Source organism: Syngnathus typhle, linkage group LG4 (genome assembly GCF_033458585.1).
Source record: "Syngnathus typhle isolate RoL2023-S1 ecotype Sweden linkage group LG4, RoL_Styp_1.0, whole genome shotgun sequence".
In the NCBI taxonomy this organism is placed as follows: domain Eukaryota; kingdom Metazoa; phylum Chordata; class Actinopteri; order Syngnathiformes; family Syngnathidae; genus Syngnathus; species Syngnathus typhle.
Genome location: NC_083741.1, coordinates 3,302,449 through 3,330,000, shown reverse-complemented (window position 1 = coordinate 3,330,000; position 27,552 = coordinate 3,302,449). Strand labels below are relative to the sequence as shown.

The 27,552-nt window shown below is 42.5% G+C and overlaps 1 protein-coding gene across 1 annotated transcript in view; it reads right to left on the bottom strand.

Annotated features, from left to right (window-relative positions):
- The window catches only part of LOC133152430 (cell migration-inducing and hyaluronan-binding protein-like), a 233,489-nt gene that overhangs the window by 8,185 nt on the left and 197,752 nt on the right, over positions 1-27,552 (bottom strand). The window contains 10 exon segments of the mRNA XM_061276012.1: positions 2,538-2,723; positions 11,046-11,257; positions 13,855-14,070; positions 14,694-14,874; positions 15,017-15,172; positions 18,297-18,332; positions 18,400-18,531; positions 19,419-19,504; positions 23,165-23,293; positions 23,513-23,582. Coding sequence (XP_061131996.1) covers positions 2,538-2,723; positions 11,046-11,257; positions 13,855-14,070; positions 14,694-14,874; positions 15,017-15,172; positions 18,297-18,332; positions 18,400-18,531; positions 19,419-19,504; positions 23,165-23,293; positions 23,513-23,582 — 1,404 coding nt within the window.

The window sequence follows — 27,552 nt, the reverse complement described above, 5'->3', positions numbered from 1 at the left end:
GAACTGAACTCTTGCTCTTTATATAGCTGACGTGTCTTGCGCAACCGTTCTGCGCATCTGTAATGGCGGCCTCCGTATGACGTCCGGTCCGCGATGGAGATTAAAAAACAAACAATATTTGACAATAACACACCATCGAGGATTGCACCATCGGATCAAACGATGTGTCGTCAATTATGAATTTTACTAAGTGTGTTGGGCAGGATGGCTGAATGCGATGCGCGATTGACAACAAACAAGAAGAAAGGTGAGTTTTATTTCGGGGGAGATTTGTCATGTCTCGTCCCCAGTTTTGCTATGTGTCTAGGTTGCCATAGTTTCTGTTCGCGTCACCCCTCTCTTCCTGTGTCACCTCAATCGATGTAACGTGTTTTGTATTTAAGTCCTGTCTGCCCCTCGCTCACCGTTGGATCATTGCATGTGTTACTGTCATTCTGTTCCTGTCTTTGGTAATGTCACCCTATCTTTTTGTTCCACGACTTTGTCGGTCAGTCCTGTTGTTGGTTTTGTTGTACCATGACTTTCTTTAAAAAAAAAAAAAAAATTAAAAACATTTTTTTTTAAAATTTGTTTTGTACCCATGTATAATACGCACCCCAGATTTTAGGACAATAAATTAGTTAAATATTGCGCACTATACACGGAAAAAAACGGTAAGTTCTCCCTTTGCGTTCAATTATGCAAACCTCTATATTTGTAGTCCTAGCAACTAATTTAAACACAATATCATTATAAAGAGATACATTGATGACATTCTGTTTGTTCATAGGTTCAGAAGACTCATTATTTCAGTTCAGACATTATCCTAGTAATAAATAGCCTTTCCTGAAATCTACTATGGAACACAACACAGATACGAAACATTTAATGGATTTACTTATTTCTGTCAATGAACAAAAAAAACAACATCAAACACTACTATTGATCATATACAAACTGATGGGAACATTATTTTACGTGCAGAAAGCCACCACTCCAAATCACTCAAAGATAACATCCTTTATGGACAGTTCCTCAGACAAGTTATGACAGAAGATGTAATTAGGAGAAGCAAGAACCTTATTACTGTGGTATCTTCCCTGTAGCCATTGAGGAACCTAAGCTTGCAAGTAAAAATTGGTTGCCCCGAGAGGTCAATGGTGATTATAGATGGGGTAGATCTACTGTACATATTGTGCTCACATACGTACATACCATTAAAGTATTTACTCACCCACAGAACAGGCAAAGAATTGTGGGGCCCATGGTGGTTTTTGGGACATTTGAATGGACATTCATACTCACCCGCCATGTTAATTAATTTTTTTAATATGTTTTTGAACACGTTATATGCCGTTATATGCAAATAGTACTGTATTGTATCAGTGGCGAGTATTTGGGGATTTTAATAAGGCACCTGGGACAACTACGGGGGTCCTCAGTAGTTGACAGTGAGTGGGAGTTTCGCCGGGTCTTGACTAACTGCCGCTGTTGTGTGTGTTTCAGTAAATTTATTATTTTAACAACAAACCCCAAATGCGTGGAGTGATTTGCGTCCATGCGTGCGACAGAATATAAAAAAAACAATTAATAAATTATAGTATGTCTACACATGATGTTTATTTGTTGAAATGTCCATGTGTGTATTATCGATGTTGGACAAAGTACAATCTCAAATTGAGAATAGTACAGCACAAAGCTGCAATCAAAAATGTTAATGGACTGCGGGATCTGGTGCTTTGCATGTTTTATATGGCTTCCTACTTCAACACACCTGATAAAATTAGTGTATGACGTCGCCAAAGGGGGGCCGCAGTAGGTGGTACGGTGGAAAATGTGACTCAACGTCCAAAAACTCTGACCAATTATCACCAAAATTTGTGTGAGGAAGTGTAGGCATGTGATAATTATTCTGTAAAATATTAGAACAAAACTTGCAATATATATCTACCTACTTCATGTTGTGAAGTTGCCTGTCCATATGTTGCCTCGTAAAAAAAAAAGGTGCCTGATTATCACCCAAATTGATGTGGACATATGTATAAAAATATCCCTCCCTCCCTACCCAACCATCCATCCATCTATTTTCTATACCACTTGTCCCCATGCGGGTCGCAGGCAAGCTGGAGCCTATCCCAGCAGTCATCAGGCAGTAGGTGGGGGACACCCTGAACCGGTTGTAAGCCAATTGCAGGGCAGACAGAGACGAACAACCATTCACACTCACAGCTAGGGACAATTTGTAGTGCTCAACCGGCCTACCAAGCATGTTTTTGGGATGTGGGAGGAAACCAGAGTGCCCGGAAAAAAACCACGCGGGCACGGGGAGAACATGCAAACTCCACACAGGGAGAGCTGGAGTCGAACTTGCACCCTCCTAACTATGAGGCGGACGTGCTAACAGTGTTCCACCAAGCCGCCTGTATAAAAATATGATAATCATAATCTGAAAATGTATATTCGCACGTAACTCGCAATATTTATGAAGAGTCACATTTGTACAAATCCATAACAAATAACACATTTATAAGACACTTGTGTATTTTTGTGTGTCTGACCCTGTGTCTTCCTCCCAGTAGTAATAGCTCCTGGTCAGATGTGATTGGTTGATCTTCTCCTTCTGCGTTGTTCTCATGAAGACTCCTGTCTTCCGGGTCTGTTTGTTCAGGCGATTGTGAATGTCTGAGATGACAACAAAGGTAGTGCCTTGAGGGTAGCACACACCCACGTTGATCCAGTCATTTCTGTAGTAAAAAATGATATCAAGAAGTCCAAAGGATTAGTGTTTTGCGGGTATTTAATACTCTAATAAAAACTTTGTTGGAATAGTTGGATTACAATACTTAGTTGTTATGTAACACATGTCTCTCAAAATTAAGCATTAAACTTGTAAAGTTAGATTTTTTTTTTGGTGACACAGCCATTTAAATAATTTACTAGATGGCCACCGTCTATCAGATTACAACCCAGAACTATTCAGGTCACGCAGCATGCCATTGACTTTTGACAAAGACAAAAGTTAATGGCATGCTGCGTGACCTGCTCCACACCTGCAGATGGTGCCATTGTCATTTTCATTGCTATCAATGGTGCAGCGCCAGATGAGCAACAGGTGCCAATATTACGCCACCAAGAAAGACTTGCCCATTTTTGCGAGTACCCAAAGTATTACAAACAATAGGTTTTGCTGCCTGTCATACTGATTGACCAGAGTTTTGTAGATTAAACGCTGATAAAATCTAAATCTTAAAACGGCTCATCATAGTAAGTGAATCTCCATCCTCTCACAAACCTATTAAGACACAATGTCTAAGTATTGCTGGAACGGGTTTCATGGAGCTTTCTGGGATGTATAGAGCCAGGGCCACTAAGTAAGATAGGGCTATTCTGTCCAACCAGGGATGGACAGAATAGCCCACCTGCTGGCCTTCCACTACAGGCTCCTGCCGTCTGGCCGCCGGTACTTGTTGTCTAGGCTCAGAACAAATACGTATAGGAACACCTTTGTGCCAACCACTATAGACTTCTTGAAACAGGTATTGTGAGCCTGCCCCTGAGGTATAGGTGTCTGGATGCTGCAGAATGTAATGATTATGATTGTGTAATTGAACACATCACCTGCCCATATTGTGTGATGTTGATAAATGAATGGTGACTGTGTTGTTCTGTTGTTGCGAAACAAATTGCCACCCCGGGGGATAATAAAGATTCTGAAGTCTGAGTATATATACGTTCATAGGCTTTAAATCCATGCTAATTGCTTAGAATGCAATATTAGTATGGTGCTGACAAAATTTATATACCTACTATCTGCTTACTCAATTAGGGTGTGATGATTACTTTCTGTACGGCTTACTGACAGGATCTTATTCAGTGCGAATTCAGGGGCATGCTAAGCACAGTTGGATGCTTAAAATCAGGGCTGTGGACTCGGTTCGGACTCGGGGACTTGGACTCGGTCGGACTCGGTCATTTTTGCCGGACTCGGACTCAGTGCTGATTTTGACCGAGTCCACCGAGTCCGACAATAAAAAAAAAAAGGAGGCAAGACGCAGCCAGAGAGTGTCACGTTACAGTCAGCGCGGTAGGAGTTGTAAGAAGCAGTAAAAACTCCACCAAACTCGCCGTAATGACCCGTGATATATGTTGTATCCTTACTATTTTCCAGGTTCTTAGATAGCAAGAATAGGTCAGAGAACGACGTGAATGGTAACTGCTTTATTCCTTACTCACAGTGCGTTCACAGGGCGTACCACAACAACACAGAATGCGCCCATCCCACTTCCGGGGTTTTTCTACTACGGAATTTGAGTTAGCCCAAAATACACAACATCTCTTCCCATCTTACAATGAACGTGCTATATGCACCTATAACTTGACATCTTCAAGATCTATCAACAACTACCATTAAACAAATATCATATATGGTCCAGACAATTATGACAATAATATTCCCATGAAACCTTAACTTTGGGTGCGTTTGGACTACGTCAAATTATACCGAATTATAGCGAAAAACCGATGTCGTACGGCGTCAGCACTATGTTGTTTTCAATAAAAACATGAAGAACTCACGTTTGCGTCAGTCAATTTTATTTTTTATAAAGGATTATTCTCATTTGATGTCTTTAAATTCATCCGCGTTGTGCCATTGAAGCGGGGTGCATTCAAAAACCAGTCGTACAGACGGAAACGTTTTGTGATCAAATCTTTCATAACGAGAATGATTTGAGTGAATTGATTTGAATGAATAATTGAGACAAAATTTCCGTTCTGAAGGCTCCTTTTGTCCCAAGCAAAGTGACAGATGGTGGGGAGGGGGGATGAAAATTGTAAAATCAATTCACTCAAATCATTCTCGTTATGAAAGATTTGATCACAAAACGTGTGTGGCTTTTTCTTAAATGAACACGTTTGACATTGCTATCGTGTCAGCTTTTAATTATATTGCGCTGTCATGTGAAAGCAAATTAATAAATGCAACAATATTAATTTGCTTTGAAAATACCTGAGTAATAAAATAAAATGGATGGATGGATGAATGATGATCACAATTAAGTCTCCTTTGTAATATATACTCCTTGTAGCCTGTACCCAAAAAGAGGAGTTTCTTTGCATCGATGTTTATGCAAAGAGCTCACGTAATTATATTGTTGCGTTTTGGTGAAGTGAATGAGTGTTCCGTCTGTACGACTGGTCTTTGAATGCACCCCGCTTCAATGGCAGAACGCGGATGGCATCAAATGAGAATAATCCTTTATAAAAATTAAAATTGACTGACAAACGTGAGTTCATGTTTTTATTGAAAACAACAGTGCTGACGCCGTACGACATGGGTTTTTCGCTTTCCAAATAAGGGGTCGTCACTAATTATTTGTGTTTAGATAAATGTCTGAGCTATAATGGTGTAATTAATGATTAAAACTTGAAAGTATCTGTTTATTGTATTCGTTTATATGTTTAATAAAGACAAAGCCATCACAAAACTGTTGTAATTATTTAGATTTTGATCTAAATTAGCCTTGAATAAAGACTAAGCAGTCACATGAATTAACAGAAAAAATGGACAGCCGGAGTCGGACTCATGGCCAAGAGGCCGGACTCGGACTCGGTGCAAAAATCCGACCGAGTCCACAGCCCTGCTTAAAATAGTCATTTTTTGAGGAGGGGGGGTTGTAAACATTTGCTTCAAACATAAGCAAATTTTCATTTGGATTTTATTTCACGATCAGCGATGGACATACAGGACGGTCTCAGAAAATTTGAATATCGTGATAAAGTTCTTTATTGTAATTAAAAAAACCAAAAATGTCATACATTCTGGATTTATTACAAATCAACTGAAATATTGGAAGCCTTTTATCATTTTAATATTGCTGAGTATGGCTTACAGCTTAAGAAAACTCAAAAATCCTATCTAAAAAAATTTGAATATTTCCTCAGACCGTATAAGATTTAAAACAGCAAAACAAAATCAAACATTTGAATATGTCCATTGATGCACTCAGTACTTGGTTGAGAATCCTTTTGCACGGATTACTGCATCAATGCGGCGTGGCATGGAGGCAATCAGCCTGTTTGGCATTGCTGAGGTGTTATGGATGCCCAGGATGCTTCAATAGCGGCCTTTAGCTCATTTGCATTGTTGGGTCTGGTGTCTTTCAGCTTCTTCTTCACAATACCCCACAGATTATCTATGGGGTTCAGGTCAGGGGAATTGGCAGGCCAATCGAGGACAGTAATGCCATGGTCAGTACACCATTTACTGGTGGTTTCGGCACTGTGGGCAGGTGCCAGATCATGCTGGAAAATGAGATCATCATCTCCATAGAGCTCTTCACCAGACGGAATCATGTAGTGCTCTAAAATCTGCATTTACTCTGGACTTGATGAAACACAGTGGACCAACACCAGCAGCTGACATGGCTCCCCAAACCATCGCTTTCTGTGGGAACTTCACACTGGATTTTAAGCAACTTAGATTTTGTTTCTCTCCAGCCTTTCTCCAGACTCTGGCACCTTGACTTCTAAATGAAATACAAAACTTGCTATCGTCTGAAAGGAGGACTTTGGACCACTCTGGAACTGTCCAGTGCTTCTTTTCCATAGTCCAAGTCAGACGCTTCTTCTGTTGTCTTGAATTCTGAAGTGGCTTGACCATGGGAATAAGGCTATTGTAGCCCATTTCCCGGACACGTCCGTGAACAGTGGCTTTTGATATCGAGACTCCAGCTTGAGATGGGATGTTTGAGTTTTCTTAAGCTGTATGCCATAATCAGCAATATTAAAATAATAAAAGGCTTGCAATATTTCAGTTGGGTTGTAATGAATCCAGAATGTATGACATTTTTGTTTTTCTAATTGCATTACAGAAGATAAAGAACTTTATCACAATATTCTAATTTTCTGAGACAGTCCTGTATGTAACTGGTGGCATTTCTACTCCTACGACAACCACCTAACTTGAGGAACTCGCACTGCCAGCTCGAAGGTGCAGAATTGTAACGCGTTGAGTTAACTTGCTTTTTAACTGTAAAGATGGACTTCGGCCTTTCTATGCCCCCTCTATTTATGCAGGATGCCCCTTTAAAATGCACACAAATGTATTATTGAGATGCAGATCAAACACCTAAAACATTTATGGCGGCAAACACACACGTCCAGTTGTTTTTTGTCTTCCCTAACCACATTTCAGCTATGATATGTTGCCATGCACATACAGTGGCCGCGGTCAAATGTTCACGTGTCACACTTATTGGAGCATGTTTTTGTCCCTTAATTTCTCTGTTTGAAAATTCAAACAAATAATGAAAGGAATATCTATTGTAAAACAAAATGAAAATGAACATTTCCCATTAAATTTCCCTCCCTGCTTGCCTTATGCACGTCCGCGTGATGTATGCATCGACAAACAGATCGAGACATTTTTAACTAACCACAAAAGCACAGAGGGACATTTCTAAACTACCGTTTTTTTCCGTGTATAGTGCGCAAAGTTTACCTAATTTATTGTCCTAAAATCTGGGGTGCGTATTATACATGGGTACAAAGAAAAAAAAAAAATATATATATATTTTTTTAATTTTTTTTTTTTTTTTTTTAAAGAAAGTCATGGTACAACAAAACCAAAAACAGGACTGACCGACAAAGTCGTGGAACAAAAAGACAGAGTGACATTACCAAAGACAGGAACAGAATGACAGTAACACATGCAATGATCCAACGGTGAGCGAGGGGCAGACAGGACTTAAATACAAAACACGTTACATCGATTGAGGTGACACAGGAAGAGAGGGGCGACGCGAACAGAAACTATGGCAACCTAGACACATAGCAAAACTGGGGACGAGACATGACAAATCTCCCCCGAAATAAAACTCACCTTTCTTCTTGTTTGTTGTCAATCGCGCATCGTACTCAGCCATCCTGGCCAACACACTTAGTCAGTAAAATACATAATTGACGACACATCGTTTGATGCGATGGTGCAATCCTTGAGGGTGTGTTATTGTCAAATATTGTTTGTTTTTAATCTCCATCGCGGACCGGACGTCATACGGAGGCCGCCATTACAGATGCGCAGAACGGATGCGCAAGACACGTCAGCTATATTAAGAGCGAGAGTTGTTTTCTTCCTATTAGTTTCAATTCACAGTTTAATTAGCAGTTTCAATCGGCAAATAACAAAATGCGTATTACAGGTAAAATTTTATTTCACAACACTTTGCTTTGTTCCTTTGGTCTCTGCTGTTCATCCTAAAACACAAAGGCGCTCTTTAAGCAATGCAACAGTGAGCGCCCGGCGCGCTGCGGTTGCGCGACCGCACCAAATTAAGCTCCCTGCGCAGTGCGCACTGAGGTCCACTTAAATTTTAGAAAGTACATCAGGACTTTAAAAATATCTTCTAAATTTCAGCGACGGCTCTGTCACAATAATGCTACCAGCGCGGTGCAGTTGGGCGGTCGGCGGCGTGCTACGGTTGAGAGTTCTCTCTCGCACTCTCTCTCTCGCTCTCTCTCGCTCTCGCACACACGCGCACACACGCACACGCGCACACACGCAAACCGGATATCATACGGAGGCCGCCATTACAGATGCGCAGAACGGATGCGCAAGACACGTCAGCTATATAAAGAGTGAGAGTTCAGTTCTCTACCTAAATCCGTATTACAGGTAATATTTTATTTCACAACACTTTGCCTTGTTCCTTTCGTCTCTGCTGTTCACTTCAAACACGCTCCATGCGACCGCAATGCTCTTGTATCAGACGCTTGCTCGATCACCTGCTCGTTTGCTGTCCCGTGCGCGCACGGAGCGCGGTGGTGCGTTTACGGGCAGTCGGAGAAATCAACGCCAACAAAAAAAATTACATCCAGCCTAGTTAAGACCATACCAAAGACTATAAAAATGGGACCCATTGCCTCCCTGCGTGTGTGACGATCATTGGGACTTTGATTTTTTTTTTAAAAATTCATAAAAATTGGGTGCGTATTATACATGGGTACAAGCTTTTTTCCAGCATCAGCATGCCATTTTTAGGGGTGCGTACTATACATGGGGGCGCACTATACACGGAAAAAAACGGTACACAACAAAGGAAATCAATCGTGGGTTTTTACATTTTCTCCAAGAGACGGGGACAAATTGCATCCCAGAAGAGACTGGTTAAGAAGAATTCTGGGGAAAACAGGATGGGTGGGAACTCTACTGTCAAGTTGCAGTCCAAGAAAAACTGGACTTTATAAGACTATGTCTGCTTTGCTGTGTCTCGTTGCTATACACAAGTATTTTTTTTCAGTGTAGGTATGTATGAGTGGAAAAGTTAGCATACACAAATTGGCAGGAGCCTCTGCGTTAACATTTGTGGTGAGAGCGATGTGATTTTCGTATTTTAAAAAATTAATATAAAAAAATATTGATAAAATTATATTGTACTGAAGTATATACTTGGCAACTCTGGGTTGTGGATTTCTTTCATTGGCATATCAGCCCAAAGATTCTTTGCCAGGTTTCAACATTTTTTGCCTTATATTTACCCCATTAAGGAATATTCTGCGTGTATAGCTGCTTCTCTGATATTAATTAAAATATTCAAATCAACATTTAGGACAATGTATGATCAATAATCTGTTGAGAAATGAGTTTTGTGTTAAGAGTAGTAGTAGTAGTAGTAGTAGTAGTAGTAGTCGGAGGAGTAGGAATAGGGGTAGGAGTAGTTATGAGTACATGAGTAGCAGGGGAGAACATGCAAACTCCACACAGGAAGGCCAGAGCCGGAATGAAATCCTGCACCTCTGAAACTGGGAAGTGAACGTGCTAACCAATGCACCATCATGCTGCCTCAATTTGAATAATGATAATGATAATATAATAATAATAATAATAATAATCATCCACCTCCAAGTTCGGAAGGTTGTGGGTTCGATTCCACCTTCGGCTCTCCCTGTGTGGAGTTTGCATGTTCTCCCCGTGCCTGCGTGAGTTTTTCCCGGGAACTCCGGTTTCCTCTCACATCCCAAAAACATGCTTGGTAGGCCGATTGAACACTCCAAATTGCCCATAAGCGCGTGTGCGACTGGTTGTTCGTCTCTGTGTGCTCTGCGATTGGCTGGCAACCACTACAGGGTGTCTGCCCCAGCCTACTACCTGATGACTGCTGGGAGAGGCTCCAGCACACTCGCGACCCCCAAAGGGACAAGCGGTACAGATAATGGATGGATGAATCTCTTCAAAGCTGCATGTTTATTTATAACTTGCAGGGAAATGTCTTTGAAAAAAGTCCAGGATTGTTGATAGACGTAGAGTCTAGAATTAGATTTAGTACGTATATATTTCCATTTTACCACCCACAAATCATGATGAAAGACTTGCTAATTAAAATGTTTAAAATTGTTTCTGAAAACAATACGGGGCTTGCATTTTGGAATCCTAGTGCTTCTATATGATGATGATGATCACTTAGGTCATTACAATCGACATTGAAAGAATTAAATCCATGGATCATGTTAGTTAAGATCAAGTCAATCAAGATAGATTTATCAGGACTTTTGGGATGAGACCTGGTGGGAAAGTTGATTAGATGTCTGAGATTAGTAGAATTAAAATATATTTTACATTAATCAGAAGTTGTATTTAACGAGTCCCAGTTTTCTACTGGTCAGAGCTTAGCCATCATCTTTGGAAATCAGTGACTCATTGTATGTGCCTTTTTATTTTTACTTTTTGTATTGTTTACTTGAATATGTAATATGTCTTGTCACCGTGGGATAGTAGGAAACGAAATTTCGATCTCTTTGTATGTCTCGGCATGTGCAGAAATTGTCAATAAAGCAGACTTTGACTTTGACTCTACGACGAATTTGAGTGCAATCTTTATTCAACATTAATGTACATATACATACCTGTGCTGTATGTGTGTTTGCCACTGAACCTCTCTAAAAAAATGTCACCCAACGATCCACATTTGTAATCAAGCATTTTGAGTGCCACATAATCGCTGTTTTTTGTGTTCCACTGTGTCTGAGTTTCCATCTTGCTACTATAAACCATGACTATGTTCACTTACTTGTTGAAGTTAATAAGCCAGATGGTGACCTCAGCAGGTGCGGCTTGGTCCCAATGGATGGTATACCCCTTTGCCAAAGTGACAACTGGTTGGAACTGCTGGTAGTGCTTCCTCTTTCCCAACGCACCCTCTAAAGTTAGGGGTCGGTCAGGGTATTCATCTCTTACTATGTGCATGTTCAGATTGGCAGGATTACGTGTCTGGACGTAGAGCTGTAGGAAATAAACATTGCGTTGTTAGGCTGATCTAAGTCTTATTTTTTTGGTATTTGGTGTATTATTTAGTAAACGGTACAGAAGATGGATGGATGTTTGTTTGTTTGTTTATTTCGGCTTGTACATTGTCACCATTCAGTACAATTCATCCACTGTTATTACATGACTTGGTGAAATGGGATGAAGCAATTCTGCTTATCTAGTCCCGCCCAGATTTCAACCAAGTATTTACATAATTACACTTCTATTTTGTTACTTATGAAGTGAAAAAAAACAAGTTTGACATTCTAAATTAGATATAACAAATTTTGTTACTTATAAAGTGAAAAAAACAAACAAGAATGACATTCTAAATTGGATAGTACCGATTTTTTCGGACTAAAAGTCGCTCCGGAATATAGGTCGCATTAGCCAGAAAATGCCCAATAACGTAAAAACAAACAAACATATATAAGTCGCATTTTGGGGGAAATTTATTCGACAAAATCCATCACCAATAACAGACATGAACGAGCAACAACAGGCTAAACGATAGGTATGCTAACGTGACATAAACACAAACGAAGAGCTGAGAATGGGCCTGACGTAACATTCAGAGTTATTCAAAAAACAATTACATAAATAACACGTTTATAAAATCATATGTGTCACTCCAATTCATTAAATCCATCAATCGTCCTTTATAACAACAATGGGTGCGCGCTGCTGACGGCGCTTGCACTTCAAAATATTCCACAGGCCCATATAACGATATATAAATTATATATCAAATAACTATTATATAAGCAATAATATTATCAAACCATCTGTGTCACTCCAAATTAGGGATGCACCGAAATAGAAATTCTTGGCCGAAACCGAAAGCCAAAAATGAGGAAACCAAACACCGAAAGAAATGTCAGTTATTAGAACCACAGCATTTACACAGTACTAACCTCACTAAATCACTAAAATCAAGGCATTGCAATAAACCAGTTACAAAAGTATGAAAATATTTATTTAGCACTGACATTACAACAATGCACAATATAAATTAAAATTCAAAAATAAAATAAAATAAAATGTTTAACTTGACCCAACTTATGTGTACATTAAATAATAATTTACAGGCTTATAACTGACTGGCCTGCTGAAAGACTGTAAAATTAAATATGTTCTCTTATAAAAACACAAAGAGAACTTTCTTGCCTTTTCAAAAACGTCCCCCACAGACGGAGTGGGCGTGCTCAGTTTCCTTTTCTGTGTCGCCTTCTTCTCATATTCAGAATGGCGATCGGGATGTTTGGATTTCAGGTGATGAATTAAACCCGACGTGGAGAAACCTTTTGCAGATGCACCCCCTCTTGAAATTTCAGCATTGCATGTTTTGCAAATCGCTATCCGTGGGTCTTTCTCTGAGATAGTGAAATCAGTCCACACCGCAGACATGCTGGCTCTTATCCCGTTTTCCCGCGTGCTGGCTGCGCTGTTTGCTCACGTCATCACAAGTTTCGGCCGTGTTGTTTCGGTGATTTAAGTCTTTCGGCCAAAAACCGAAAATGGACTTTTGGGTCATTTTCGGCCGAAAATTTTCGGTGGCCGAATTTTCGGTGCATCCCTACTCCAAATCATTAAATCCATCGATCGTCCTTTATGTCAACAATGCCGGCCGGGTGCACGCAGCTGATGGCGCTTGCACAGGCTCATATAACTATATATAAATTATATATCAAATAACTATTATATAAGCAATATTATTATCAAACCATCTGCGTCACTCCAAATCATTAAATCCATCGATCAAACTTGTCAACAACACCGCGCGTGCGCCCTGACGTCAGCATCGTCGTTATTCCACAGATCTAGTATATAACTATATTGTAGCGTTAACAAAGTACAAGGAAAGACGTGGGTTTGGTAAACGGCTCTTGATTTAACAAAACAAAAGTTCAACGAGCCAACAACTACTGAGCTGTAAACATATACAAGTTGCTCCACGAAATAAAATATATCAAATAACTATAACATAAATAGTTCACCGCCACACGGCCCCAAGCACCGGCGTTGACTTCCAGGTGTGTGGCGGCGTGGACTTCCATCCCCGGAGGTGGCACTTCCAGCCACGGAGGTGGAAGAGAGCTCCATAGAATAGGACCGGGCGTGCGTAAAAGCCATGACCGAGCCCCATCCACCGTCGCCGGACAGCCACCCGGCCGAGCGCCGGCCCTCGACTTCCATCCACGGAGGTGAAAGAGAGCTCCGTAGAGTAGGACCGGGCGTGCGTAAAAGCCATAATAGTTTTTCAAACCTTCTGTGTCACTCCAAATCCTTAAATCCTTTAAACTCTTCGTCCTCCGTGTCACTTAGAAACAAAGCCCCTAATGATGCCGGTAGTACGTGGGGTTCTTCGTCATCCCGTGATCAATCAAGCCGGGAGTACAAAATGATTGCCATATACCAACGATTTCCGTGACAGTAAACTTTTCCAAAGGAAAATTTGATATGTTTACACATAAATCTGTAAAATTTGGACACCAACAATTGAACCACAATATACAAGCAATAGCTGTGTTTGTATGTTGTAAGAACAGTATGTTTCTATGTTGATGACTTACCTGTGCATAGTGTCCACTACAGATGGCAGCCCTCCAGTCAGGCACATCAATGCACTCAGGGTGACGGAGCAGCCAGTTGTCTTCCTTAACCAGGTAAGCTCCGGGATACTCACTCACTGAGCCATCAATGTCATGGAAAATAGTGGTCTTGTCCCCATCCATCTGCATCTTATTAAACCATGGACCAGGCTCCCCAAAAAACACACGTGATGTGATCTACGTGAGGGAGAGAGCAATTTTTAGCAAAAAACAAATTCTTTACCGTATATCTATATATGAAGCATTTTGTTACAGTTGCAGCTGTTGTAAGATGTGCTATATAAGTAAAGTTGAAGGAAGTTGGCATGTTTAACGGCGAACTTGCCCAATTGTTGAATTTGGATGCATAAGATGAGGACTTGGACAGATTTGCGTATGGATATAGATTAACAATATTGTGAGTACAGTACAGTACATGGTTAAACAGTAGATTAAATTACAACCGAACTCACTGTCTTGCTCTCGTGACGTTTTTTCTTTGTTTCCCGTAAGTCATGGCATGCATGCGCCCTATAATGGGGTTCGCCCTATGTGTGGATTAAATACAAAATAGACCCCGCAATTGAGTATGCGCCTTTTAACCCGAAGCACCTTATGGTATCACCCAAAAGTACTTGTGTCATTCTATATTTTAATTTATATTTGACAACTTTTCTACCAAAATGTCTTATTTTCCTTAAAGATAAAACGGCATCTGCTTTATAGATGGTAGAAGTGTAAGTCTTGCATGTTTTAAAATGTAGTTCCCTTGAAATGTACAAACAATGCTTCAAGGATTTAACACACAACTCTTAACTCACAGGTACATGGTCAAATTTGATGTCTGTCACGTTATTGTTGGGGCAACTCTGCCATGAGTTGTTGAGCCTAAACCCAAAAGCACTGCTGTGGCGTCCCTCCAGAGCTGCGTATTTACGAAACGTACAGTTTTGCACGTTGATGGGCCCATCGTAGATCTGCATGCCCCGGATAGGGAAATCACTGCACAGAAACAAACTCATGGTTAATTTGTTTTCCGATATAGCAGAATATAATTATAACAGCATCTTGAATCCACTTTATTGTTTGTGGATCTAAAATAGACGATGGGATAAAGAGTTTTTCTATGTTCACTTTCACTTACATGCCTCGCGGGAGGGTCCTGCCAGTGAGGTCAGCACCCCCTAAGCCCCAGATACTGTTATCAAGGAGTTGCATTCCATGATTGTCACTTTCCCCCACAAACAGAGAATTCTTCACCTGCTGACGAGAACCATCATCATCTGGAAACGTTCCTCCACTGCACACACAGATGATAAACGTTAACTCCAACAATTAGAAGCACTTTTGATTTATTATTGTCTTATTGATATTGTTTGTGCCAGTGACTCGGCAGCTCATCACACTTTCCTACACTCCTTAACTTGTACTTTCAACCAATTATAATAAGAACAATAAAAAAAAAAAAATGTAATAATGAAATATGAATACACGTATAAAAATACAAAATACATTTTATTCATGAGGCACTCTTCCTTACAGACTGAAAGTGCCTAAATTAAATAAATAAATACATCCATCTTCTGGACCACTTTTGCTCACAAGGATCGCAAGCATGATGACTTTGGTCAGAAGGTGGGGGCCATCCCGAACTAGTCGCCAGCCAATTGCAGGGCACACAGAGACGAACAACCACTCGCACTCACACAATGGACTTATCGGAATGATCAAGTGACCCTGCATGTTTTTGGGGTGTGGGAGGAAACCGGAGTACCTGGAGAAAACCCACGTAGGCAAAAGGAGATCATGCAAACGCTACACTGGACGTCTAACCCACAACCTCTGCACTGTTAGGTGGATGTGTTAACCAGTTGACCACCGTGCCGCCACACTTACAGGTATGAATAATTCTTTATCCTACCCTACAGGCGTCACAAACTGACATTCATTTTTTGTCATTACCATCAAAAATTTAAATAACTGAATATTTTTTAAAGTATCACTTCAGTTGTCCTGTCACTGCTTGCAGATTTAAATTAATTTTCAATGTATTTTACATTTGGTAACATTGCATCCATATTCCCACTTGTTAATATCCACCAGACTCTGTGTTCTTCTTTGTCTCTTTTCTACTTACAGGACTCCTTTTTTACTTTGTGCCCTTAGGGTTCAGACCGAGACACACAACTACAACATTTAAGTGAAAAGGGTGTCAGGACTGCTAAAAGAAACATTCAGTTGAACATTTAAATGTCAATAATGACAAATTGTTTCTCCATTTGAGAGAGCTACATTTATTTGTTAAAATAAAACACCTTTTCATCACAGTTGCAAAATACAATGGCAATATCAGAACACTGTATCTGATACAGTGTTTATTTATTCATTTATTGGTTAGGAGCACAGTCCTCTCACCTTGCAGCCTGGTATTTGTCCTTCATTTTGCATTTTAAAATTTATTAAGTGTAACAAGGATTGAGACTGAAGGCGGTGTAATGGCATAAAAGAAGTGCAAATCCACTGACTAAATGAAAATGAACAAATTAAATCATTCATTCATCTTTTAAAGCGCTTATTCTCAAGACGAATGCGGGCGTCCTGGAGCCTTTCCCAGCAGTCTTTGAGTGCTAGGACTCTACACTATGAACTGCTCCAACGATCCATTTGTGCGTCTGGCCGCCCGCCCGCCCATCCATCCATCCATCCATCCATCCATCCATCCGTCCGTCCGTCCGTCCGTCCGTCCATCCATCCATCCAATAATAATAATAACAATAATGACGGCTGGGAAAGGCTCCAGCCCACCGGCGACCCCCGTGGGGACTAAGCGTTTCAGAAAATGGATGGATAGATAATAACAATAATAATAATTATTATTATTATTACTGTATTTTTCAGACTATAAGTCGCGTTTTTTTCATAGTTTGGGTGGGGGGGGCAATTTATACTGAGGAGCGACTTATATGTGATTTTCTTCATAAATTTTCAAAATTTAAAAGAAAATAGTGAAACTGCGATGTAGTAAGGGATTACTGTAATTTGAATTTCAAGTGACGTCAGCAGCGGTTGTTTACATAAAGGACAAAGATTTGATCACGGGATGACGAAGATGACGAAGGGGACGTACTACCGGGCGCGCGTAAAAGGCATCATTAAAGGCTTTGTTTGTAAGTGACATGGAGGACGAAGAGTTTGAAGGATACAATGATTTGGAGTGACACAGAAGATTTGAAAAACTATTATGGCTTTTACGCATGGCCGGTCCTACTCTATGGAGCTCTCTTTCACCTCTGTGGATGGAAGTCGGGGGCTGGCGCTTGGCCGGTTGGCTGTCCGGGGACGGTGGATGGGGCTCGGACATGGCTTTTACGCACGCCCGGTCCTACTGTACGGAGCTCTCTTTCACCTCCGTGGATGGAAGTCGGGGGCCGGTGCTCGGCCGGGTGGCTGTCCGGGGACGGTGGATGGGCTCGGCCATGGCTTTTACGCACGCCCAGTTCTATTCTATAGAGCTCTCTTCCACCTCCGTGGCTAGAAGTGCCACCTCCGGGGATGGAAATCCACGCCGCCACACGCCTGGAAGTCCACGCCGGTGCTTGGGGCCGTGTGGCGGTCAACTATTTATGTTAAAGTTATTTGATATATTTTATTTCGTGTACCAACTTGTATATGGTTTTATCGTTACAGTTCAGTAGTTGTTGGCTCGTTGAACTCTTGTTTTGATAAATAAAGAGCCGTTTACCAAACCCACGTCTTTCCTTGTACTTTGTTAACGCTACAATATAGTTACCTTAGTAACTTACTATATACTAGATCTGTGGAATAACGACGAGGCTGACGTCAGGGCCCACGTGGGGCGTTGTTGACAAAGGACGAGGAATTTGATCGATGGATTTAATGATTTGGAGTGAGACAGATGGTTTGATAATATTATTGCTTATATAATAGTTATTTGATATATAATTAATATATCGTTATATGGGCCTGTGGAATATTTTGAAGTGCAAGCACCGTCAGCGGCGCGCACCCATTGTTGTTATAAAGGACGATCGATGGATTTAATGAATCGGAGTGACACATATGGTTTTATAAACGTGTTATTTATGTAATAGTTTTTTGAATAACTCTGAATGTTACGTCAGGCCCCTTCTCAGCGCTTCGTTTGTGTTGATGTATGTCACGTTAGCATACCTATCGTTAAGCCTGTTGTTGCTCGTTCATGTCTGTTCTTGGTGTTGGATTTTGTCAAATATATTTCCCCCAAAATGTGACTTATACTCCGGAGCGACTTATATATGTTTTTTTTCACGTTATTGTGCATTTTCTGGCTAATGCGACCTATATTCCGGAGCAACATTTAGTCTGAAAAATACGGTATTATTATTATTATTATTAACAAGTTTGTGCTAAGGTAAGTGGCTTACCTTGCCAGAGTGAGGCCAATGCCGTTATCTGCAAATCTGCAAGATAAATAAGTTCAGGTTCATTTTAAGACACTCAAAAATCAACCATTCAGTTTGTACTCACTGGCAGTCATCCAGCCAGACATCCCCTCCTCTCAGCCAGGCGCCGTGGTCCTGATTCTTATAGGCTACAAAATGGTGAATGTGAGCTGGGACTCTGGGTTTAAACGGGTCAGCATCCTGGTGGGGCCCATACCTTGGGGGCACAAAACCATAGTACCATTGGTTGAATTTAAAATGTGTGTTTAATTGTTAATAATTACATTGTATCATGAACAAAAAAATATAAAGTTCTTGAAAAATTTACTGAATATTTCTAGTCAGAAATTCAACTTTTTCCGCTTGTGTCTGTCATGTTTACAGATGTGCAGGTGTTTGAACACATTTTTCTATGAAACTACTCTGCCGCCATTTAAAAGAACTGATACGATGAACCTGGTTTAATTTAAGCTTAGCCACACTTCTGCAAATTAGAAGAGGGTTTGAGTAGTTTTATCTTAATTAAAAACAAAAATATTTACTTCTGGTAAAAGCCTAGTTACAGCAGTTTGGATGGGAAATCAACAAAAATTCTTCATATCATTCTTTATGCCAAACTGCCCTTTTGCTATGAGATCTGACAAACTACATGATTAAACTTCAACCTGACCATAAAGACAGTGGTTTTATTTTGGTCAACAATTTCGAGTATTTTCAAAGGCAGCAAATTTTGCATTCTTGTCAGGGTTCATTCAAGGTCGAAATGTTCGGCAGAGTTTCAGCAGATATTTTCCTGTATTAAATAACTAGAGATCTTGAAGAAGGTCTGGCGAATGTTTTGAGAACATTTCCGACCTTGAACGCACCCTGACAAATTCTGACGCGAACGCAACATTGGCTGCCTTCGCACAGTGGAACAGGGGTTTTGAATTTTTGTTTGTGGAATATGGGAAGAAAGCAGGAAGATGCAAACATAGAACCTCATGAGTGTGAGGCCGATGTGCCAACCACCTACAGATAACACATTGTATGTATACTAACAAAATCTCTGAGTATGGATAAAGATTTGGAAAACTAATGGAAAAGATGGTCACAAATTCTTACCTAGCTCCAACCAGTGACAGGAAAGGTCTTTTGTCCTTGTCATTTGCCTGAGTTGTCTTGACTCCATTATCTAGAATAAATCCGGCCTGAAACAAAATAAATTATTTCCAGCATTGAGCACACATCTGACGTAGTATTACTTGATCACACTAAGCAGCTGGAAACTTTAATATTTGCAACCACATAGCACTCGTATATTATATTATATTATCATATATTATATTATCATATATTATATTATCATATATTATATTATCATATATTATCATATATTATCATATATTATCATATATTATATTATATTATATTATATTATATTATATTATATTATATTATATTATATTATATTATATTATATTATATTATATTATATTATCCATCCATCCATCCATCTTCTTCCGCTTATCCGGGGTCGGGTCGCGGGGGCAGCAGCTTCAGGAGGGACTCCCAGACTTCCCTCTCCCCAGCCACTTCATCTAGCTCCGGGGGATCCCAAGGCGTTCCCAGGCCAGCTGAGAGACATAGTCTCTCCAGCGCGTCCTGGGTCGTCCCCAGGGTCTCCTACCGGTGGGACATGCCCGGAACACCTCCCCAGGGAGGCGTCCAGGAGGTATCCTGATGAGATGCCCGAGCCACCTCATCTGGCTCCTCTCAACGTGGAGGAGCAGCGACTCTACTCCGAGTCTCTCCCGGATGACCGAACTTCTCACCCTATCTCTAAGGGAGAGCCCGGACATCCTGCGGAGAAAACTCATTTCGGCCGCTTGTATCCGGGATCTCGTTCTTTCGGTCACGACCCATAGCTCGTGACCATAGGTGAGGGTAGGAGCGTAAATCGACCGGTAAATTGAGAGCTTTGCCTTTTGGCTCAGCTCTCTCTTTACCATGACGGACCGGTACAGAGTCCGCATTACTGCCGACGCTGCACCGATCCGCCTGTCGATCTCGTGCTCTATCCTCCCCTCACTTGTGAACAAGACCCCAAGATACTTAAACTCCTCCACTTGGGGCGGGATCTCATCCCCGATCCGGAGAGGGCATTCCACCCTTTTCCGATCGAGGACCATGGACTCGGATTTGGAGGTGCTGACCCTCATCCCGACCGCTTCACACTCGGCTGCGAACCGCTCCAGTGAGAGCTGGAGATCACGGCCTGAAGAAGCTAACAGCACTACGTCATCTGCAAAAAGCAGAGACGCAATGCTGTGGTCCCCAAACCGGACACCCTCAACGCCTCGGCTGCGCCTAGAAATTATGTCCATAAAAATTATGAACAGAATCGGTGACAAAAGGCAGCCTTGGCGGAGTCCAACCCTCACTGGGAACGAATCCGACTTACTGCCGGAAATGCGGACCTAACTTTGGCATCGGTGATACAGGGACCGAACCGCCCTTATCAGTTGGCTTGGTACCCCGTAGTCCCAAAGCACCCCCCACAGAACCTACTGAGGGACACGGTCGAACGCCTTCTCCAAGTCCACAAAACACATGTGGACTGGTTGGGCAAACTCCCATGCACCCTCGAGGATCCTGCTGAGGGTGAAGAGCTGGTCCACTTTTCCACGGCCAGGACGAAAGCCACACTGTTTCTCCTGAATCCGAGGTTCGACCTCCCGACGGACCCTCCTCTCCAGCACCCCTGAATAGACCTTACTAGGGAGGCTGAGGAGTGTAATTCCCCTGTAATTGGAACACACCCTCCGGTCCCCCTTCTTAAAGAGGGGAACCACCACCCCAATCTGCCAATCCAGAGGCACTGTCCCCGATGCCCACGCGATGTTGTAGAGACGTGTCAGCCATGACAGCCCCACAACATCCAGAGCCCTTAAGAAATCCGGCCGGATCTCATCCTTCCCCGGGGCCTTGCCACTGAGGAGTTTTTTAACTACTTCAGTGACTTTGACCCCAGAGATTGGAAAGTCCGCCTCAGAGTCCCCAGGCCCTGCTTCCACAATGGAAGGCGTGTCGGTGGAATTGAGGAGGTCTTCGAAGTATTCTCCCCACCGACACACGACGTCCCGAGTCGAGGTCAGCAGCACGCCATCTCCACCGTAAACAGTCTTGAGGTTGCACTGCTTCCCCCTCCTGAGACGCCGATTGGTGGACCAGAATTTCCTCGAAGCCGTCCGGAAGTCATTCTCCATGACCTTGCCAAACTCCTCCCACGTCCGGGGTTTTTCCTCAGCAACCGCCGAAGCCGCGTTCCGCTTGGCCATCTGGTACCTGTCAGCTGCCTCCGGAGTCCCCCAGGCCAAAACGGCCTGATAGGACTCCTTCTTCAGCTTGACGGCATCCCTTACCGCCGGTGTCCACCAGCGGGTTTGGGGATTGCCGCCACGACAGGCACCAATGACCTTACGGCCACAGCTCCGGTCGGCCGCCTCAACAATGGAGGCGCGGAACAAGGTCCACTCGGACTCAATGTCCCCCGCCTCCCCCGGGACGTGGAAAAAGCTCTGCCAGAGGTGGGAGTTGAAGCTCTTCCTGACAGGGGATTCCGCCAGACGTTCCCAGCAGACCCTCACAGAGCGTTTGGGTCTGCCAGGTCGGACCGGCATCTTCCCCCACCATCGGAGCCAACCCACCACCAGGTGGTGATCAGTTGACAGCTCCGCCCCTCTCTTCGCCCGAGTGTCCAAAACATACGGCTGAAAATCCGATGACATGACTACAAAGTCGATCATCGAACTGCGGCCTAGGGTGTCCTGGTGCCAAGTGCACACATGGACACCCTTATGTTTGAACATGGTGTTCATTATAGAAAATCCGTGTCGAGCACAGAAGTCCAATAATAGAACACCGCTCGGGTTCAGACTGGGGGGGCCGTTCCTCCCAATCACGCCCTTCCAGGTCTCACTGTCATTGCCCACGTGAGTATTGAAGTTACCCAGTAGAACGATGGAGTCCCCAGAAGGAGCGCTCTCCAGCATTTCCTCCAGGGACTCCAAGAAGGGTGGGTACTCTGAGCTGCCGTTTGGTGCATAGACACAAATAACAGTCAGGACCCGTCCCCCCACTCGAAGGCGGAGGTGAACCCCAATGTGCAGGCGCCCAGCCGGGGGGTAATAAGTATACCCACACCTGCTCGACGCCTCTCATCGTGGGCAACTCCAGAGTGGAAGAGAGTCCAGCCCCTCTCGAGAGGGCTTGAACCGGAACTCAAACTGTGCGCGGAGGCAAGTCCGACTATATCTAGTCGGAACTTATCTGCCTCGCACACCAGCTCGGGCTTCTTTCCAGCCAGAGAGGTGACATTCCATGTCCCAAGAGCCAGCTTCTGAAACCGAGGATCAGACCGCCAAGGTCCCTGCCTTTGGCCGCTGCCTTTGGCCGCTGCCCAGCTTGCACTGCACCCAACCCCTTTGGCCCCTCCCACAGGTGGTGAGCCCATGGGGAGGCCCGGCCACCAGACGCTCGCCTTCGAGCCCCGCCTGCAGGCCTGGCTCCAGAGGGGGGCCCCAGTGACCCGCGTCCGGGCGAGGGAAATCTGTGTCATATCTTTTTCATCATAAGGGGCTTTTTTAGCTGTGCTTTGTCTGGCCCCTCACCTAGGACCCGTTTGCCATCGGTGACCCTACCAGGGGCATGAAGCCCCAGACAACATGGCTCCTAGGATCATAGGGGCACGCAAACCCCTCCACCATGATAAGGTGACGACTCACGGAGGGGGCTACAATTACAATAATGTAATAATATAAATGTTATAAAAGAATGGATTTGATTAAATTATATATTTCCAGACTCACCCGGTAGTTGGAATGAGCTCTGTTGTTGATAAACTGCCCCATCGGCGTGTGTTCTGTTTTTCCAGGTGAGTACAGCCCCTCAGATGGTCCAGTTGGTACATGGTGGAAGATAAACCAGAATCCTGTTTCCTATGGTACACAATCATAGGACACAAAAAGTCGTACAGGCATAGTAAAGTCATAAATCCACTGCAGGGGTCAGCAACGAGGTGCTTGTTTGGACCAGGTAGTTCCTAAATTGTGTACAGTTATTAATCTGATCTGACATGATACATGATCTAGCGTCTAGAGAAGCTGGGGACGGGGAGAGAAGTGGTTGAGAGGGCTTAGAATAAGAATAAAGCTCACCTCTGAGCCTGCAGCAGCACAGTTGATAATGTTGTTGTTTGGGTTGGCAATCCAGAAAGTTGAAGTTGCACTAAAAAAATAAAAGAAATTAGAATAAGACAGTGAGGAATGGGCATTCAAGAAAAATAAATGTATTCATTGCAAGTGAAATGAATTGACTTTACGTTTTGCAACATTCTCATCTGACCTGGTAGATGCCAATAAATTGTAATATGTGTTTATGTCCTAAAAAGGGAAGGAAAAAGCCATTCCAAATCTCCTTTCAAGCAGACAGAGTGGCCAGCCTGACGCTGTGTGTGTGTGGGCGCGCACGTGTGTGTGTGCGTGCGTATGTCTGTGTGTGTGGGGGGGGCTTGAACTAATAACAGTCAAAGTCAAACGAGTCCACACCATCTTGAGAGAACAATTGATTTCAGCAGTTAAAGAATCATTTCCCTGTTAGGTGTTGAAATAATACCTTGTTTTAATTTAAAATTTTGGATATTCTCTTTTTATTATGATCAAAAGCCAAATTATAAAACTTTTTTTTCACCTTTGCCTTAAAGGTGGAGCTTGCTGTCTAAAAAAACAAAACTAAACTTTTAAAACTACACTTTTAAAACTGTATGCACGACCTAGCAGTAGACACTTTATTTATATAGCACATTTCATGCACAAGACAACACGATGAGCAGTAATGATTAAACATTGTCCCTACACGGATGTCAAGCGTGAATAATGTGTGTGTGTTTGGGTGAGAGTATTTACCTCTATTTTTGTAAAATAACTATATTCATATTTAAATATCTATTTATTTATTTTTTCCTTTCTTTAACCCTCTAAAACAATTTGAGACATCGAGTCTATCGAGATAAATGCAGGTATTACTCCTGAAAAGCTTTTAATTTCTTACACACTTGCGAGTGACCCACATTATCGCTACAAGCTTATTATATTTGCATGCCGTATAGCAACTAGTAAATGCAACTTCACCATGCAGCTCTACTAACTGACCTGAGTCTGCAGACATCAGAGCCCCACTAGGTTTATATACAATCAGTATTTCTTTGATGTATTCAGGACCTAAACCATTCAGTGATTTCTAGATTAGTACCAGAATTTTAAAATCCATTTTATAGCTGACTGGGAGCCAGCATAAAGCCTTGTGCTTTTTTTTTTTTTTGCCAGTCCAGTGTGACCTGTCCACAGTAGCATGAAGCTGATTGCTGAGCGTGGGGGATAAGAGCCCTTTAAGAAAATGCAGCTTTGAAGAGGATGAAATGGCATTATCTGAAATTGGGATTTCGGTCCCAAAATTATTGAAAGAGTTATCTCTTTCAAGCCCAGTAGCTCCATCAATGCTGTTTTGAGAACTGCAGTGTATGTCACGCATCAGGATGCCACTCCGCTAAGAACCCATAACAGCATGGGAAACGTGGATGTGACCAGAAAAGGAAAGGAGCGTGCTGCATGTCTATTGACAGAACACAACTGCCAATCGGCCACTGGCAAAATGAAAGGGACACTTAGTTTGGCTAAATCAGTATATTGTTTTTTCATTATGTGAAGTTATGTCACAAAATGCTGGCAAAGGGTGACAATACTAAATTAACAATGCACAAAATACCGGGGCCGCGTACCTGAAAACCGTGATAAAGGGGTTTTTACTGTATCAGGAAAAGCAGGCACAATATTACAACACAGACACGTTAACTAACTCTTCTTCATCTCTAAACGCTGTCTCTTCATCCCTTCCAAAGAAAAACAAGTCTCTTACGAATATCAAACCACACAGCCACTTTTGGCTCTCAGCTCCCTACACGACTATTGTTACAACTGAATGCAATACTCGTGAGGGTGACTCCAGGCAAATTATTTCCAAATGGCTGCACAGCCCAACCACTGGTTAAATAAAGTCCGTTACTACACAAACTGTCAACTTATGAGATAGTCGCCTTCCGACACTAACATGACTTGACTTACGGTATGAAATGGAGTAACCGACTTCCGAGCCGGCCCGCCCGCCCTCCTGCCACTCCGTCCATCCATGCATCCATACATGCATGCATCCATACATGCCGTCTGTCCGTCCATCCGTCCATCCATCCGTCCATCCATCCATCCATCCATCCATCCATCCATCCATCCATCCATCCATCCATCCATCCATCTTTCTTCCACAGGTAGGGTTGAGGGGACAACAGAGTCCATCCATCCATCATCCATTTTTCTTCCACAGGTATAGTTGAGGGGACAACAGAGGCGTTCCCAGGCCCAGGGCTTCCTGGGTCATCCCCGGGAATCCCCTTCCGTTGACACGTCCCTCACCTAACTATGAAGGCGTCCAAAGGAATACTGATTGGACGGCCGCGCTACTGCATCTGGCTCCCCTCAATGCAGAGGAGCAGCGGCTCTACTCTGAGCCCCTCCTCTCCCTGCCTCTGACTTAAGCAGTACCTGGCCACCTATTTGCTTACTTTCCCACCTACCGACGGAAAAGCCACATTTATGGGACTGACAAGTTTATTCATGTTGTAAAATGACAACAAAAAACTCAACAAGAAACAAGTGTATCATACCCTCTCGAACTGAGCCATATCATGTAAAATTGTATTGGAATACCAATCAACTGATCTGAATGGAATTCTTGGAATTTAAAATCACCTGTCCTTGAATCATAACAAAACCCCATGTATATGTATTGAAGCAACATTTACTGGAGAGAGCTGCACGTCTCTAGTTTTAATCTGTGCTTCCAAACACAGAAGAAAGTGTGAAGAAAGTGGCCGTCAACTTCCCTCAGCCACATCCCTTCGTTATCGTCATGGATGTCACCTGCTCTCTCTTGTTACCTTGTGTATTTAAGCCCTGCCCGTGTGTTTCTCCCTGTCGGTGTCTACTGTTGTCTCCCGTCTGTGTCCGCGCCTTGTATTCCTGTCCTGCTTGCCCAGTTTCCCCCCGGTCTTGTGCGGAGGCTCACGGTCAGAATCTGTTCCGTGTCCGAGTGGGCTTTTGTCTGTCTGTTTGCTGGCTGTGAGTCTCTATCCTGTCTGTCTTCGTTCCCCACCTACCTCCCTTCCAACTCCTTTCCCTTCAATAAACCCCGGTTCAAGCTACATTTGGTCGCCCTGGCTCCAATCATTCTTGACAGCACTACTGAAACCTTTAGGGAGGAGAGAATGGTGAGGCGAGTATACTGGTATAGATGTTTTAGAAAATAACTAAAAAAGCCTTTAACATGAGAAGTATGCACTGTATGTACGCATGTGTTGCCGGCATCAACATCACATACAACCATTGTTGATAATGACATTGTTGTTATTGATGTTTTTTTTAGTCATGATGGTTTTTGTGGAATATTGACTAGCCCCAGTGCAAATATTTGTTTTTGCTAGCTAGATGTTGCCTATGTGTTTTAACATTTGTAATAAAAAAAAAAGTAATATTTTGACAAAATATATTCTGCGAGTCTAAGCTCTTGGTGTAGTCTACCAATTTCTGAAACACGTTGAACCAAAATTGACCCGGCAATGAATGTTTTTACACCAAGTGCACGGGCACATGTCTACGAAAATAGGGACCAATTTTTTAAGATCTGCAAGATAAGATTGCTTAATAGGTATACCATACATGGCGCGGTATACAAACCACAAGTGCATTTGTGCTTTGTCAGACTAAATGGAAATGAAAACCCAACCAACACTACTGGACCCAATAAATTTACAACATTCTAACATATTAGAGGGTATCAGTATTTGTCTACAAACATAGCTCAGTTTGCTCCTAACCCCTGAAGCTGCATATGATGAGTTAACATTCTTTTTCAGCTGATGTTCAGCAGATTGTAGAGTTTGTCTAGTTTTGGGCTCATTTTTTGTCAGAATCAAATGCTTTTGAGCAGGGCTGTGCACTCGGACTCGGAGACTCGGACTCGGTCAGACTCGGTCATTTTTGCCGGACTCGGTGCTGATTTTGACCGAGTCCACCGAGTCTGACAATAAAAAAAATAAACATTTGTGTTTATTTTTCGTGCGTATTTGCTTCGCTTGAGTTCAATATGT